The sequence below is a fragment of the Etheostoma cragini genome, chromosome 15 (assembly GCF_013103735.1).
Source record: "Etheostoma cragini isolate CJK2018 chromosome 15, CSU_Ecrag_1.0, whole genome shotgun sequence".
NCBI lineage: Eukaryota > Metazoa > Chordata > Actinopteri > Perciformes > Percidae > Etheostoma > Etheostoma cragini.
The window spans coordinates 20,927,061-20,944,601 of NC_048421.1; the positions used below are offsets into that span (position 1 = coordinate 20,927,061).

At 41.1% G+C, this 17,541-nt stretch overlaps 2 protein-coding genes across 2 annotated transcripts in view; both read left to right on the top strand.

Annotated features, from left to right (window-relative positions):
• On the top strand, positions 1-7,559 carry prl (prolactin). Its single transcript, XM_034893730.1, has 5 exons — positions 1-105; positions 4,680-4,792; positions 6,107-6,214; positions 6,377-6,559; positions 7,184-7,559. Exons 1-5 carry the CDS (start codon positions 63-65, stop codon positions 7,373-7,375), a joined length of 639 nt encoding a protein of 212 aa, XP_034749621.1. The 5' UTR covers positions 1-62; the 3' UTR covers positions 7,376-7,559.
• LOC117957718 (dual specificity protein phosphatase 3-like) overlaps positions 4,805-17,541 on the top strand; it is a 24,835-nt gene continuing 12,098 nt past the window's right edge. The window contains exons 1-2 of the mRNA XM_034893731.1: positions 4,805-4,812; positions 13,014-13,245. Of these exons, the coding sequence (XP_034749622.1) occupies positions 13,070-13,245 (176 nt within the window). The 5' untranslated portion in view covers positions 4,805-4,812; positions 13,014-13,069. The remainder of the gene's footprint in view (positions 4,813-13,013; positions 13,246-17,541) is intronic.

Below are 17,541 nucleotides of genomic sequence, written 5' to 3' on the forward strand. Positions count from 1 at the left end.
AAGAAACAGAACCAGCGAGATAAAGAAGCAAGGGTCAACAAACAGGAGGCAGAAGTAGAGAGATGGCTCACAGAAAAAACAATGAAAGCAAAATCTTCATGACAGGTGAGATGAGCCTGGAACATCTTTTTTTTGCCTGTCTATGAAGTTTGTTTATTTGCATTTCTTTGTGCGGGATCTGTTCAGTGCTATCATACTAAAATAAAAAGAAATGTCCTGTATATTCTGTAATTCCTCAAATAAAAACCAGCAGTCAATCAAAAGCCAGGCGTGGTCAAAATGGACAAATTAAGGCCGGGGGAAAATTTAATAAAAAATAATACTAACAATAATAATAAATTAATTTTTTTAGAGCTTTTCGAAACACTCAAATTGCTTTATAGTTTTGGTTTACAAACAAACAAAAGGTACGTAGACCTGACAAACATTTAAAAAAAGGAAGACACATAGGTGCTTGGATAAGCACAGATAAAGCAGGAGAAGTGGGCAAAGAAAAAGAGGGAAAAACTGGGAATGTCTGTTAACAGGGCAAACCAAGTTCAATGTGGTCAAGGAGGGTGTTCCAGAGGGTGGGTGCAGCAGCTGAGAAGGACCTGTCTCCCCAGGTCCGGAGCTTAGTTCTGGTGGTCTTGAGGGTGTTGGCATCGGTGGACCTGAGGAGGCGGGTGGGAGTGTGGCGGGTGAGACGGTCAGAGAGGTATGGAGGGCCAGGGCTATTTAGTGCTTTGTATGTGAGGAGAAGTATTTTGAATTTGATTTAGTGTTTGACTGGGAACCAGTGGAGGCTGCGGAGAACAGGGGTGATGTGGTCTTGGTTGTGGATGGAGGTGAGAAAGTGGCCGGCTAAGTTCTGGACCAGGGTAGGAAATTAGCACCTTTTTTAAAGTGGCGGGAGACTTTGCCTTGTATACTGGCCACAGTGTCGGGTGGAGTAGTTTTCAAACAAGTGCCGCATTGTGGTGAAGAGAAAATGAGCAAATGGTTAGCCTACTAAGGTTGGGCGATGTCCCCTAATTTGGCAGTTGATCTAACATACATTTAAATGCCTTCTGTAGATAAACAGTATTACATGCTGCTGCTGATAGGGGCAGAGCATTACAACTTGACCTACTTTCACTTAACTATGGTGGTACTATCAGTTTTTACTTTCTTATTAAAATGTGTGTTAATAATACAAAATACTGTACTGAAGCAATTCAACATATGCTAGTGTACTTTCTTTTATAAATTTGAATTCCGGAAAAAGTGGTAAAAAATAAAAGTGGCTGGTAAAATTGGGCATCCACCAGCCATTATGGTTAATTTCCCACCCTTTTCTGGATGTATTTGAGTTTGTTGGTGATTTTGTCAGGTAGTTTGTAAAAAATGCTGTTGCAGTGGTCCAGTCTGGTGGTGATAAGGGCATGGATGATTGTTTCAGCTGCAGTGGTGGACAGAGAAGGGTGGATGCGCGCAATGTTACAGAGGTGAAAGAAGACGGTTTTTGGTGACGAGGTTGACAAAGGAAAGGGTGGGATCTAAGATTGTTCCAAGGTTGTGGATGCAGGTGAAGGCGGAAACATTGGAGTCATCAATTGTTTGGGGGAAAAGGTCTGGACATAGGGAGTTTGGGCCAATTATGAGAATCTTATGAGATTTGTTGCAGTTAAGTTGGAGAAAGTTTTCTTGCATCCATGATTTAATCTCAGTGAGGCAGGCTGTAAGGGTGGAGTGGGTGGAGACTGTGTCTTTGAGGAGAGGTCGAGTTGGGTGTCATGGCGGTGGAAGTGGAGGCCAAGTTGGCAGAAGATTTGTCCAAGGGGGAGTATGTGAAGCATAAAGAGGAGGGGGACAAGAACCAAGCTCTGCGGGACACCATGAGTGACTACAGTGGGAAATGACCTGCAGTTATTAAATTAGTGTGGAAAATCTCCTAAGTGCATTTAATATAATATTAAGTTAAATAAAATTCAAGTTCATCATAATGTACATTTCTACCAATTTAATTGGACAGATTCAACAATATATCCATGCTTTTTTCCACACTTTGTTTTTCTCGATTATGGTAGTCAAGTAAAGTATTATTGTCCTACCGGTATTCTAGTCAATGCTGCTGTATGTGTTACCAGAGCCAAGTGTAATGTGTAGTAATGTACAGTATAGGTGCCAATAAATGGTGTCATTACCCAATGTGAGTCGAGTGCAGATTTGTGTTTTGCACGCACAGATTCAAACGGTTTTCAGAATAACGTGTCATACTGACATTTTTGGAATCCATAAAATAATAAACTTTTCTCATTACAAACAATAACAAAAGAAGGAAATAATTTAAAAACATTTTAGCTGTCTATGATTGTTTGATAAACAATAGCTAGCTAACGTTAGCTCAGAACGCCATTCAAGCAACAGCCGTACATTACAGAATTACTGAAGTCTCTTTTTAGCCATTAGCATCTTGTAGGCTACTTGTCGCAAATTGACGCATGCACAACTCAAATCTGCACTCAACTCACATCGTGCAATGACAGATGGCAGTAGCTAGGATGTAACATGGGTCTCACTTAAAGCTGGCAGAGAATTATGGGATCTGGTGCTAGTGAGAGACGTTTCAACAACAAAACTAAAAAAGGTTTAAAGTATGCGGAGGAAAACTTGATTGAAAAAGCTGCAAGACATTTTGACATTGACCCCAGAAGAATCCGAAGAAACAGAAGGATGAATAAAGCTGATTCTGTTTCGGATTCTGATTCGGACATGATCAGCCGACAAGAGCAGAGCACAGCTAGCTAGCTGGATTTGGGAAGGAAAAAGTTAGCCTGTAGCTAGAAACAAAGCTAGCTAGCTTCCATTGGAAACGTTAGTCAGATACTGGTGTGCTGCAACCAGCAATGAGTTTTTACTAAACTAGTCTATGCTCTTATTTTCTACCAGCAGTACCTGTATTTGAAATAATTACTCGGTACATTTAAATGCGGTCTCCCGCCAGACCGTGAAATGGTCACGTTATTTGGATTTATTCATTTGACGTGACAATGGGTAAAGAAACACCACATGCAGGCGACAAAAACAGGACGGTTGTAGTTAGGAAAAAAAGAAAAAGGAAAGGAACAGTCACCGGAGGACACGCCGACAACAACAGGAGGGTTGTGGTTAGGAACAGAATAACTCGGAAAGGAAAGGCAACACGCGGGACGCAATCCCTGGTCTCCGGAGTGAAGTCCTGTATTGTTTGACCCATCCCCCCCCACGACCAACCCACCTGCACGGCTTTTTGGCTTTTCAATACTACTCGCTACCGTAATTGTTCTGTTATCATGAAATAAGATTTCCATTGAAATACATTATTTCAAAATTCGTTATCAACACAACGGAAATTACGACATTAACGTGACCTGTACACAAATTAATAGATTAAATAACGTGAGCATTTCACAAACTGCCATGAGACTTGGTTGGTACATTTACAGAGTTCAAACTGACTAAATGGTGGTGGTTGATTATTTCTGACCCAAATTGCTTTGTCGCCCTTCTGGCTGTTGTTGTATATGGTCATATTTTTGCAACGTTTCTTAAAAATTGAACGATCTCTGTACACTGGAATGCTATGGCTTTTTGTTTAAAACAGTTTGTTTAAAACAACAACAAGAAGCAACAAGTAACAAGACTGCCTCTAACAAAAGCCTGCTTCAAATACAAGCCTGTTATCTTCTGCAGTTCAGGTGAATTAAGACCCCTGCTTTTATTTGAGGAATTACGATGTATATATATATACACTGTGTGTGTATATATATATATATATATATATATATATATATATATATATAATGGAATATGCAGATGTTATCTTTTATTTATTTTTCTTTCACAATTGAAAAAATTCAAATCTGCGAAATTTAGCTGATCATTTTTCTGTTTAGGGTGGAGATGTGTTAACATTTTGAGTTTTTAGTGGATTTCATGAATCGGCAGCTAAGAAACAAAAAATTGCAGCTTAAAGAAATGACGCAGGTTTTTATTTTGCACTGTAAAATGTCCATATCTATCACGTGTATCGGTCACAGTTTTAAAAAACATATTTAAGTAATGCTTTTTACATACTTATTACATATTTGTTAATATTATGTGCTTATGCAAAACAGAAACAAAAAGAATATCAGCCAATATATGTTAATATTGGATTTTTTTAACTCAATGCTCTATCAACCCCTAAAATATATATAGGTCGGGCTATTGTCAGCATTAAAAGAGTTGGTAATTATGCTTTTTTAATCAAACAAACTTCATTTTTTAGAAAATATAAAAGAAATGGGTTGTAGAAGACACTGAAGTGTCATGCAAATCTGTTACAGCTATTTTTGTCCCGTGTTCTTTCTAGTATATGTTTTTTATGCAAAAAAGGAATTAACATTTTGTCTATTCATTGTTTATCATTAGTGTGTAGAATGGGTTAGTAAGTTACAAATGGCGGGAACAAAATAAACTAAATTAAACGTAACGTAAAAGGGGTTTTAGTGTTGCTGAACCACAGTAGAATTAACACTTAACTTTACACGCCCAACCCCTTTCAGTTCCAAAAGTTTGGGCTGTTTCCGATGTGGACCTGTAAAGCCGCTGAAGAGACTGTGTGTGAAATTTGGCTTTACAAACACAGATGACTTTACAGTTGAAAAACAACACGTCTCTGTATCCATGCTCCCCAGTGCTGTATATGGTGGCAGCATGCCGGGCCGTCGCCATCAACGACCTGCTGGACCGAGCCTCCCAGCGCTCCGACATACTACACTCCCTCAGCACCACCCTTAGCCATGACCTGGTCAGTACCTGTGTGTGTGTGTGTGTGCGTGTGTTGGAACTGTTCAGATCCTTTACTTGACTAAAAGTACTAACACCTCAAGTTTAAGTTACAAGTGTAAGTCCGGCATTGAAAATGTTACTTAAGTAAAAGTATGTAGGTATCATCAGGAAAATGTATTTAAAGTATTAAAAGTAAAAGTACTCTATGCAGACAAATCCTCACGTTTTAGAAACTAGAAACAACCCAAACAGATCTGTCAATCAACTAAGTGTTTAATTGGCTAATCATTTCAGCTCAACTTGTAGGCTTTTTATATAGTTTGATTTATAATAAAACATCGTATTTTTAAAAAACTGTTTTTGTTTGCAAAGATCTTACTGTGTAAAGGAACTAAAGCTGGAAGGGGAATTTGGTGTAGTAAAAAAGTACAATATTTCTCTCTGAAATGTAGTGGACTAAGGAGAAAGTGGCATTAAAGGAAATACCCAAGTAAAAAAACTCCAAAGTATCCAGTAATAGACTAGATACTAGTAGTCCAAGAAGTGGACGGGGCTGGATGCAATAGCTACAGGTGAATAAACTATAACTACTCAAAGCGCTTTTACATCATACAGGATACATTCACCTTTCACACAAATTCATACACTGTGGTTGAGGCTGCCGTACAAGGTGCCACCTGCTCATCAGATAAACACTTACACACATTAACACTCGATGCGCAGCATCAGGGGCAACAATGGGGTTCAGTGTCTTGCCCAAGGACACTTTGGCATGGGACTGCTAGGCCAGGGATTGAACCACCAACCTTCCAATTGGCAGGCAACGGCTCTACCACTGAGGCCTGCTGCGCTTGTCTACACTCAGCCCAGTTGCATGGCAAATTGCGAAATATTGACATTATTTAATCTATTGATTCGTGTACAGGGACATAATTATCTCTTTTTTTTTCATGGTGATGAGCACGACTTTTAAACTAATGTATTTTAATGAGAAGCATCTTTTGTGATAACAGCAGGAGTATGGTAGCGAGTAGAATTACAAATTTGCATAAGGAGGTTGGTTCGGGTGGTGGATGGATCAAACAACACAGGACTTTCACCCCGGAGCCCAGGCATTGTGTCCCTAAAGTTATCAAATGAATGTAATGGAGTAAAAAGAACAATGTTTCCCTCGCCCCACGCCTTATTCAGCATATAGCCACATTCATTCTGAGTAGCATTATTCCCCTATTTACTTGCATGCTAGTCCAGTTTTTTCATGTATTTCGTGTAGCGGGAATAAATTTCATGAGGCAAAATATATAATAATCATTCTCCTCTGCCCCCTTCCCAGGATTCTCAATTCCCTCCTATAGGCCGGGTCATCATGCCCCGCCCCTCAATGTGCCACACTGCCTCTCTGCAGACACCCATTGACAAGTACCAGGCTCTTCAAGTATCAGTGAGTAAATGTGTCTTCTTTTTTTTTTGATGCTCTGCTCTTAAAGAGATTTGCTACGTAGGCTAAGGAAAAAGCTCTGCGTGAAACCTCCGCAGAAGCATAAACCACGCTTTACCCATTTTTGCATAATCCTAATGCTATTTGTTTGACTTCTTCTTTCAGGAGTCAGACCTGTTGTCATTGGCTCGCTCCTTGCTCCAAGCCTGGGAAGACCCCCTGGCGGTCCTCTCCACCTCTGCTAACACGCTGCCTCACCCGGCCCAGAGTAGCATATCCAACAAGATCCAGGAGCTGCAGGAGCACTCCAAGAACCTGGGAGACGGCCTGGACATCCTATCTGGCAAGGTGTGGGAAGACTATTACTTGTTTTTTAATCATTTAAAGCAAACTTCAAAACTTAACTTTAAAGTTTAAGAGACCCTATTGTCCTTTTCTTTTCTTTGTCCTATCTGTGGTCTAGTTGCCAGTGCATGTAATAGATGTATAAAGATTTTAAAAAAACACACATTATACTCCAAATTGAGCTTTCTCTTCAACAGACATCACTTTTTTCTCAACTGCATAAAATAGCATACCCACATTCCTGTTTGAAATTCCTCCATTAGTGATGTCACTGATTATGAATGCCAGCCCAGTTTTTAATATTTTATGCCCATTGGTGCTGCCTGAGCAAGCAAAGGCCACCCACTGGCTTGTTTGAATTTGGCTGGCCAATCAGACGTGGCTTTTCAGGAAGGCGGGACAAGAGCTCAGACAGAGTGTTTCAGACAGAGGTGCTGCAGCATTGAGCAGTGTGAGAAACATCATGTGTTTTTTGAACATCAAAGCATGTAAACTTATTATAGACCCCAAGAGGGCAAATATGACGCTGAAAAGGATTATAATGGGGGCTTTAATATAAAAAAGGTGTAAAATGTATTCCGCCATGACCCAAGTTGTCACACTTTCTCTGCCTCCTGTCTCTGCCAGATGGGTCCAGCAGCTCAGACCATTTCCTCGCTGCCCTACAGAGGAGGCAATGACATTGGCGAGGACAAGATTTCCAAATTAATCAACTTCAATTTCCTGTTGTCCTGCTTCCGCCGCGATTCCCACAAGATCGACAGCTTCCTGAAAATCCTGCGCTGCCGGGCAGCAAAAATGCAACCGGAGATGTGCTGAGGAGTGAGACGGCCGGCATGATTTTTCTCAAAGCTTGTATTGACCCATCAACTATATTAACATTAGCACGCTTTGAATCTGCTGTATAATCCATATACTAGTTACATTCTGAGCTTGCAGAGGGTGAAGAGAAGGAGGAGTTACAAGGCACACACAGGAAATCCTATTTTGAAAACTCTTTTTCAGTCATCACGGTGCAAAATAAAAACTGACTTTGTATATTCAATGTGATTGTACACATGCTAAGATATAATGGCGTTTTAGCTCTTACTGATTTTAATAGAGAAATTTCCCTTGTAAATTTGCAAAGAAGGGCAAAAGTTGTACTTCTTAAACAGCTTCCTTTTTGACTTAAAGGGTCAAAGGTTAAAACAGGTTAAGACATTTCAGGTAGGGTGAAACCAACAGCTTCTACTGTCCAGTCTAGCTAATGTGGACAAGCACGGCTCAGACACAGATGTTTCCAGCTGGACTGGCATTTTGGACTGACCTTGTTGTGGTCACAAACAACACATTCTCACTCCGAGCGCATCAAAAAAGTGTTGCTTGGTCAGTTGCCTTTAGCGTTTTAGGGCTCGACATTAAGGTGGATTTTTTGTAGGGCAAGTGAAAGATAACTTTACTTGCCCCACTGGACAAGTTAAAACTCAAACAAAATAAAATATCATGTTACTTCACGTTATGCGGCACTCATTAAGTCTATTTTACCAATTTTATTTTACCGATTTGAAACAAATACAGTTTTTTCCCCAGAATCCGTCAAACCAGCGTCCAATTTAGAATGCTTTGATTGGCCAATCAGAAGTCGATCCAAGTAATAAACGGCTGCAGTTTAAACATACAATTTTTACCTGCTTCAGAAGAACAGGGATGAAGATTGGAGTGGAGAGTGATGTTTCTTCAGGCTCTGCAGCCTGGCCAAGTGGGAAAGCACCAAGAAAAATTAACCTTACAACAACAGCACCATACGAGTTAAAAAAAATAAAAAATCAGCTGGAGAGGTGAATTTGACAGGGTGCGTCATGAAGAAGGAGTAATGTTCTGTGGTGTATGCCAGAGCAACCCAACTTGGCTGAAAATTAAGTGACGTTAGCTACCTAGCGTCGGCAGCTGTGTACCTAGCAAGCATTAGCTGCATGTACGTAGTTAAATATCTTCTAATATTCAACTGTAAAGTAGCTACACCTTTTACAGGATCCCTTGGTAAATCAGCCTCTTTCAAACCAGCTGTCAATGGTTTATTAGAATTCTTCATAAGCAAAACACAAACAATTGTTTTTAATATAAAAGGTTGCAGATTTTTGGTCTTTCATACTGCTTACTATTGTGGTCGCTCTTGATTCTTTTTCATCTTAGAGCGCCGCGGCCGAGCTACTGTTATGCTCGGTGCGTTCCAACCAGACGCTGAAAGGCACTGACCAAGTGTCAGCATTTGATGAGTTGGGAATGAGAACGGGCTGCACAAACTGTGTTATCTCTCCTGTGACTCCTTCTTGTCTTGTCCTTCTACAGAACCTGCATGTGTGTGATGACAGGCAGGGTGTAACATATGAAATCCCTCCAGCAGCCTCTCTTCAAACCATTCTTCACATAGGCTTCAATGGAGAGTAATTTTCTCTTCCCGAATAATGCTTGACTGATTGCACTTTAGATTTAAATACACTTTCTTGAAAGCCTTTTGGAAACGATGCTTATCAATTTCAATGTTTCTTTCAAATCTGCACATTAATAAAAAAAATCATCTCTTGCACAGTAAAATTCATTGTCTGTTTCTTATGAGCCCTCAGACTTACCACTCACTTATGGAAACAAGTGTGTTGGTGTGTAAAGCACTGCAACAATCACAACAACCATGTTGTAGCCAACAACTGGAATCTTTATACATTGTTTGTCTGCTATTCACTGCTGCATCACTATATTTACTTGAGACTTCTTAAAAAAAAAAAAGATGCTTAATTGCAAATTTGGTGCGACTGTGTCGAAGTTCAGGAGCTTACCAGTCTGACGTGACAGCTGGCGGGTGCCTGCCGGAGTTGCTAGCTTGCCACCCGGCCTGTCCGCATTCACAGTCCCCCTGTGAGCTTTTATTTATTAGAGGTCCAAGCCGTGATATAAGCCACACCCATTTCCGCCTAGACTTCTTTACGTGAAAAATCGCGATTTATCCAAAAACAACTTTTTCGAACTCCACCTAGCCCTTGCAATGATCTGCACGAAACTTGGCTCATAGCATCTCCAGACAGACCTGACACAAAGCTAAATAAAGACTTTTTTGTAGAATAAAATTTTGCATATTACGCGCAAACAAATTTGTGTAGCTAACTATAAAAACACAGACTTCGCCATATCTCGGCCAAAATAAATGCTATCAAAGCCAAACTTTAGAATATCACTTGGTATGAACCTCTGAGGCTCTAAACACAATTTCACAAACATTGACCAGTAGGGGGTCCTACAGATACAAGTTTGTATCTCATGAACCGCTCATCCAAATTTTTAAAAATTTGATGGATACCATCTAGGCCCAATCCTGAGGTGGGCCTAACATTGGGGTACCGATTGGCAACAATGACATCAAAGGTGTTTTCGCCTATTACTCCTACATTATACATCACACACTAAAATTCCTGATGTCCATGTGTTCACTACATCAAGCTGAGTTGCATGATATAGGCCACGTCCTTTTCCTATTAAATTTCATTTTGCAATATTGGGACAAGTGCAAAACCAACATTTTCGGAATTGTATAGGCCTTAAGACAGATCTGCACAAAACCTGGTGTATAGCATCTCCATATGGCCCTGAAAAAAGTTGTATGAAGACTTTTGCTACGTAAACGTGTGCGCATTTGACGACCAAACAACTTTTCTGTTTTAAGCTACCAAACACATAGCATATTATATCTCGGCCAAATTTAATGGTATCAACATATCACTTGTGAGCATTGTTGACCATTCCACCCTGATGATCTGTCCCAAATTTGGTAAAGACCAGCCTTTAGGGGGCGATAAAATAAATGTTTATTGGTTTTGTCAAAACACTCAATGCATTTTAAAGGGACATTTGCAAATGCAATATCTCTGCCACAATAAATGCTATCAACACCAAACCTGTGTTTTGCATGCCGCCTGGATGCTATGTACCAAATTTGGTAAAGATAGGTCATTAGGGGGCACATTAAGCAACGTAGACCATTTTGGGCCTTTTTATCAAGCTTTTGTATCCAGCCTTCGAGCCCAGAGTTTCTTCAGAGTCATTGCGCAATAAATCTGTACCGTTACGAGAGCCTCTCTGTATTTCCCGACGTTTGCCCCCCCCCCCCTCGCACCAGTTTGCTTTGGGTTCCACTTTCGTGCGCTCCCCCTTTCGCTGGGGACGACTTGCACGGGGAGGCTTGGACCCCGTTGTAACTGCTTGCAGTTCTAGTTTGTTATAGTTTTTAATACTGGAAAAGCCTAGCCTAGTAGTTAGTAGATAATTATTGCATTGGAAAATGGCCACAGTCTAAGGAGCTACTGTCTTACAACCCCAGCCAAAGGTGTAGGTTACATAAAACGCAGGTATAGGCAAAAAAAATAAAAAACGCTATTTACAAAGTAGCGCTGTAAAACAACGCAGACAAAGCCGTTTAAATAGCGTTTCCTGTTTATGCCTGCTTAGCTGATGAGGTGAAGTTTACGTGCAACCGGCTGCTGATGTGCTTTTTCACAAAGCAGCTTTGGAAACACGGTTTCTGTGATGTGGCAACGGCGGGTAATCTCTCAATTCAATTCAATTTTTTTTTATAGTATTAATTAATTACAAGAGTTATCTTGAGACACTTTACAGATAGACCACACTCCAGAAGTTACAAGGATCTAACAGTTCTAGTTGTTTCATCCAGAGCAAGCAACAGTGCGACAGTGGCGAGGAAGAACTTCCTTTTAGGCAGAAACCTCGGACAGACCCAGGCTCTTCGTAGGCGGTGTCTGACGGGCAGTTGGGGTTAGAATAAAGAGTGGCAATAACAGTCATAATAATAAAAACAATTGTAGTAATTCTCTCGGCTCCAGTACACTGAGAAGAGGTCAAAACCCAGTAGCATGCATTGGGGAAGAGCTTTTTTTCTTTTTTTCTACTATACTTGCTTGATGAAGAAGTTATTGTAACTATTGACTACAGGTACGAGTACCTGAGCACGGCATCGGACCAATACCTGATTTTATATCTTCTGAGGAAGAACTTAATGTCCTCCTTTTGGAACATCCTTTAATAGAAGCAAACTTCAGAAACAGGATAAGGAAATTAACTAATAGCCTTCATAGGTAAGTAAATGATATAGCTTACAGATAAGCATTCTTGTTACTCAATATTACAGTTGGGATTTTACAGTTAGGATACCACACTTGATACTGCATCAGTATCGGTGCATCCCTCCTCTTAAGTAGTACTCCAGAGAGAAAAAATAATAATTTCCTGGGTAAAAGTGATTTCCCCTTAACTTCTCCTGGGACATGAGTCATGTGTTTTAGTACGGACCCATCCACTCCGATCGACTTACTACCAATGCTCCTCGTGGTGTTATTCAGCGGTGGTCAATACGTTGCTAACATAAATAAAAACATGGAATACATACAAATAAGGGTATTACTTTTCACATGTATATCTACAAATGGTTCATGAGAACAGCCCGGGGAACTTATGATCACCATCAAAAAGATGGTAACATTTGTGCTACTACTCAGCTTTGTAGTGACACAGATTTTTAAGTGTTCGCTCAGCGGTGTTACATTATATGAACGGAACGCAGGATTTCTCTACCTGTAAGTTATTGTAAACAAACTTTGTGTCATGGCTCCAGGGGCGGGGCTAGAAGGGGGGCATGGGGTGGCACTGGCTTGTCAATCCAACAATTGTGATTTCCATTGGATCAGGGTACTGTCACTTGGCTGCCTGTAAATGTAAATGTTCTGTATTTATATAGCACTTTTCCAGTCTTAACAACTGCTCAAAGCGCTTTTACATCTACAGGAGACATTCACCATTCACACACTGTGGCTGGGGCTGCCGTACAAGGTGCCACCTGCTCATCAGATAAACATTCACACTCCGATGCGCAGCACCGGGGGCAACTCGGGGTTCAGTGTCTTGCCCAAGGACACTTCGACAATGACTGCAGCGGCGGGGATCGAACAACCAACCTTCCGATTGGCAGGCAACCGCTCTACCACTGAGCCACAGCCGCCTGTTCTGCCAATTTCCCTAGCCCTTGTCACATGACCAATGAATGTTTCCAGGATGACTATCCAAAGTTCTGTTACAATGGAACCAGCACTCAAATTGTTTTTGTAATAAAAGTGGCAGACTGAGCCTATAGAAAAAGTGTAATGTAATTGGATACAGATGAACAGATGAAATTAATAATAAATGTGATGTTTTATTTAGCAGAATTACATTATGTTGTTCTATTCTATCCAATATTTCAAATCCCCCTAGTTTGGGAACCCCTGATCCAGGGCCCTGCAAAAGCCCAGGCCGGCCCTGCTTGTGGGTTTACTAGCTAGGTGTTGAGCCGTGCTGGAGGCGCTCGGAGAGCGGAGCAGCCCTTCTTCCAACAGAACCGGACAACCGACACCTGTGTACCACATTTACCACCTAGATCCACCTGTGTGTGTTTGTGTGCCTGCTGTTGGAGTTAACGGTACGTCTTCGGGAATGAAGAACAAACCCAACCAACAGGTGAAGACCGCGGCTCCGGACCGACCCGACATGTCGAGCTTCGAGGTGACCGTTCAGCAGCTCAACGATCTGTTGACGGACGACAGCGGCTTCTACAGCTGGCCGGACGAACACTTCCACGAGGTTTACCCCAGGATCTACGTTGGCAATGCGTGAGTCGCTGTCGTGACCCAGCTTTTCATAACTCCAATGTTTCTCTCCATGTAGATACGTTATGATTATACAGTTCAGGTCTTCTCCTATTCAGGGCACTCAGCCAAACAATCCCCTAATATTCTAGTTTAGCCTATATCTCCTGTGCCTTTGACCGCAAGTAAAACTAGGCTATACATTCCAATTTAATAACAACTAATTAGGCTATCCTGCATGCTGTCAATGCGCTATACGTTTATATTACATGGAAATTAAAGCAAACTATGCCTGTCCGAATAGGGTATCATGCCACAAAAGATGTAAAAATAAATCAACCTGCAGTAAGGAATTACCATTTCTATTATTTAATGCACAATTATGTGTCTTTATTATGCTGTAGGATCCTGGCCGCGTTTAGAATAATCTAGAAGTTATCAGGCAAAATATTGCCATGAGTTACAGAATGGCCAATATGTAGCCTACGTAGCCTAGGCTTTATTTTTTTCCTGTTTCCCTGTTAAAGTGTGACGGTCTTACTTTACTTACATGGTCTGCTAACAGACCATGAAGGCATGGAGGCAACCGAAGCCATGTGGGCTGTGTCAGACAAAGAGGCTCGTTTAAATTTTGAAGAGGTGGAGGACTGTTATGAAAAGGCTAAATAGAGCAGAAACAGAGGGAGGCAGAGCTGGCAAGGATAGAGGATCCATAAATAAAGCCCAACCTGATGGTCCCCTGTTGATTTTTACAGACTCCTGCACACTGTTCTCTCAACTTGCAGTGACAGGAAGCCTATTAAATAACAGTGCAGAGACCTCTATTAGGCTATTGTACAGACAAGAAGATTAACCATCCTAAACAGGTTGGGTGAATCACAAGGACCAATCAGGTCACACTGCAGACTACTCATTGAATCAATGAAGTATCATATAATCACATAATGACAACCATAGGTCAACAATATTAACAATATATAACTTTATATACAGTAAAAACATGTTACAGCTCAAAATGCAATAGTCATAATAAAGAAAGGCTGTCAACCATGTTGAATAGTCTTAAAGGGGCGCATGTTTAGAATTGATTGGCGGTGATCATGGTTTCATCATGTAAATTTGCTGTATTTATATAGCGCCTTTCCAGTCTTAACAACTGCTCAAAGCGCTTTTACATCTACAGGAAACATTCACCATTCACACACATTCATACACTGTGGCCGGGGCTGCCGTACAAGGTGCCACCTGCTCATCAGATAAACATTCACACACATTCACACTCCGATGCGCAGCACCGGGGGCAACTCGGGGTTTAGTGTGTTGCCCAAGGACACTTCGACAATGACTGCAGGGACGGGGATCAAACCACCAACCTTCCGATTGGCAGGCAACCGCTCTGCCACTGAGCAGTATGCAATAAAAAACTTGAATATATTGAATGCAATTCTTAATATTAGGAATGATCTTAATATATGGAATAAAACTTATATATGAGGAACATAAGTCGGACTATAATGAATACATTGAATATATAGAAGGAAACGTATATAAAAGTTATTAAGAGATCATTAAAACCCTGGCAAATGCAAGTATAGGCTAAAAAAAAGTACTGGTAACCGTACTTTCATACAATATAGTCAGGCTTTCAGTCAATATATTCAAACTTTCCTTCCATATATTCGGAATTTTTCCCTGCAAAGGAAAAAGCCTCTTTGGTTTAGTGTTTACTGTACGTACACACCATGGTCGCCCTGTCAAGGATGCTTGTCAAAAAGTATGTTGAAGCTTTTGAGGCTTTGGCCGCTTGGACATAGCAACATTCCATGTTTGATCATGTTCAGTTGTACTACTTTATTTAATGGAGCCCCCAAGCACACAAGGCACCAAAACCCACGATGAAAGAAAATCACAAGCAGCCACTGCACGGCCGATACATTGACACTAGAAACCTTTTATAATGACATATATAATGACCGAAATTCTATAACCAGTTTTGATCACATTTGGTTGAAAAAAAAGAATTTGCCTAAATAAGTAAAACGCTAATAGGATTTCACACAACTGCTGCATTTTCCATTACACTGTATATAACTGTAATTCCTCAAATAAAAGCTGGGGCCTTTATTTACCTGTATAGCAAAAGGTACCCGGCTTTTATTTGAAGAAGGCTTCTATTAGAGGCAGGCCTTTCTTTCTAATTCCATCTGTTTGATAAGTGTAATTGTTTTAAATGAAAATTTGTGGTGTTCCAGTGGACTGAGCTCATTACATTTTTTTAAGAAACATTTGATAAAATATCCCCATATACAACAGCCAGAAGGGCAACAAAGCAACTTGGGTCAGAAATAATTAAACACCACCATTGTGTCAGTTTGACAAATACAGGTAGGCTACCACAGTATTGCTGGTAGATTACAATAAGTGACCAGTATCTGATTAACGTTACAGATGGTAGCTAGCTCGCTTTGTTTCTAGCTCCAGGCTAACTTGTTTCCTCCCACCTCCAGCTAGCTAGCTGTGCTCTGCTCCTGTTGGCTAAACTCGTCGGCTCATCCTTCTGTTTCTTCCAGTCTCGGATTCTCCTGGGGTCAATGTCGAAATGTCTCACAGCTTTTTAACCCAAGTTTTCTTCCGCATACTTTAAACTCTTTTTGTTTTGTTGTTGAAAAGTCCGTCATTCTCTGCTGTCACTAAATGAGACCCGTGTTCATAGACTGTAACGCTCTATGCCCGTGTTATTTCCAGTGTAGCTACTGCCATCTGTAGGCACCTGAAAGTTACTACACACTACACGTTGCTGCGTAACACATACGGCCTCACTGACTAAAAGGTAGGACAATACCTCACATTATTAGGCTAGTAATCCAGAAAACAAAGTATGGAAAAAAGCATGAATATATTGTTGAATCTGTTAAATGAAATTGTTAGAATTGTACATTATAATATACTTGAATGCACATTATATGAAAGGGACTTAGGAGATTATCCACACGATTCTTTCCCCGGCCTTAATTTGCCACTATCAGAAGCCTGGCTTTTAATTGACTTCTGGTCTTCGAGGAATTACGGTTAGTCCACTTGTGGCAGCGCAGAGCAGTGTTTTTCTCTCTTTTACACAAGTTGTTGGATATTCCACAATATATTGTTTGTTCTTCAGAGTAGGCTACTGTAGCCCGGCTACAATCAAAAGATACATATGACAAAATATATTTTTAAATAGATGAACATTAACTGTACTGTAGTGCAATTTGTCAAATCAGTGTTATGGTGAGCAAATGGGTTGCTTTCGCGCTTAAAACAAACGTTCTAGATATATTTGCAAATTGCAAATTGCAGATTGCAAATATTTCCTATAAAAGTGGCACTCATCGTTAAATGTTTATCAGTGGATCATTATGGATCATTGCAAATTGTTGTGTTTGGGGCTGCTTTATTTTTCAATTTGTGGAGACGTCGTCGACGTCAGACTTCTAGAGTTTGGGTTCATGACACTCTCCAGGACCGTCATCAATTAGGAGAGTATCACAAGCTGGTGCAGCAGCTGTGGCTTGATAATGAGAGGTTCCGGTGGCACTTCAGGCTGGACAAAGAGCAGTTTGACAGCGCGCTGCCAAAAGTGGGGCCGCTCACATGATGACTTGCACCAATTACAGCCGTGCAATATGTCCTTGTGAGTGTCTGGCTATTTGCTATTATAGGGTACTCCTATTGAACTATTGCTGCCAGCTATCACGTGGGAGTGTGCACTGAGGCCAACATTGTCCTCCAGGTCTGCAGGGCCTGTCAGCCTGCAAATGTGGATGCATGTGTAAAGGCAACCTTTGTCTTGCATAATTTCCTGAGGAGGACGAGATGCCAACCAGGCCAACTGCAAGACATGCAGGACCACCACCAGCTGCAGACAGGGAAGTTGCTGGCCTACAGGCAGTAACCAGAGTGGGCAGCAACAACTCCGCACGGGAGGCCATCTGTGTCCGGGAGACACATACCTCCTAGAGCAGAAGTCAAAAGCTTGCTTGATCTTGATTTTCAGTATGAATACAGACCGTGAAAGCGGGCCCTCATGATTGTTCTGACTTTGTGGGTTGTAAGCAGGAGGTGTCAGATAAGTTACCACAGGGATAACAAGCTTGTGGTGGCCAAGCGTTTATAGCAACGACGTTTTTTGATCCTTCGATGTCGGCTCTTCCTATCATTTTGAAGCAGAAATCACCAAGCGTTGGATTGTTCACCTACTAAAAGGGAACATGTGCCGGGTTTAGACCGTTGTGAGACAGGTTAGTTTTACCCTTCTGAGGGAGCTGTCCACTGGCAGTATAG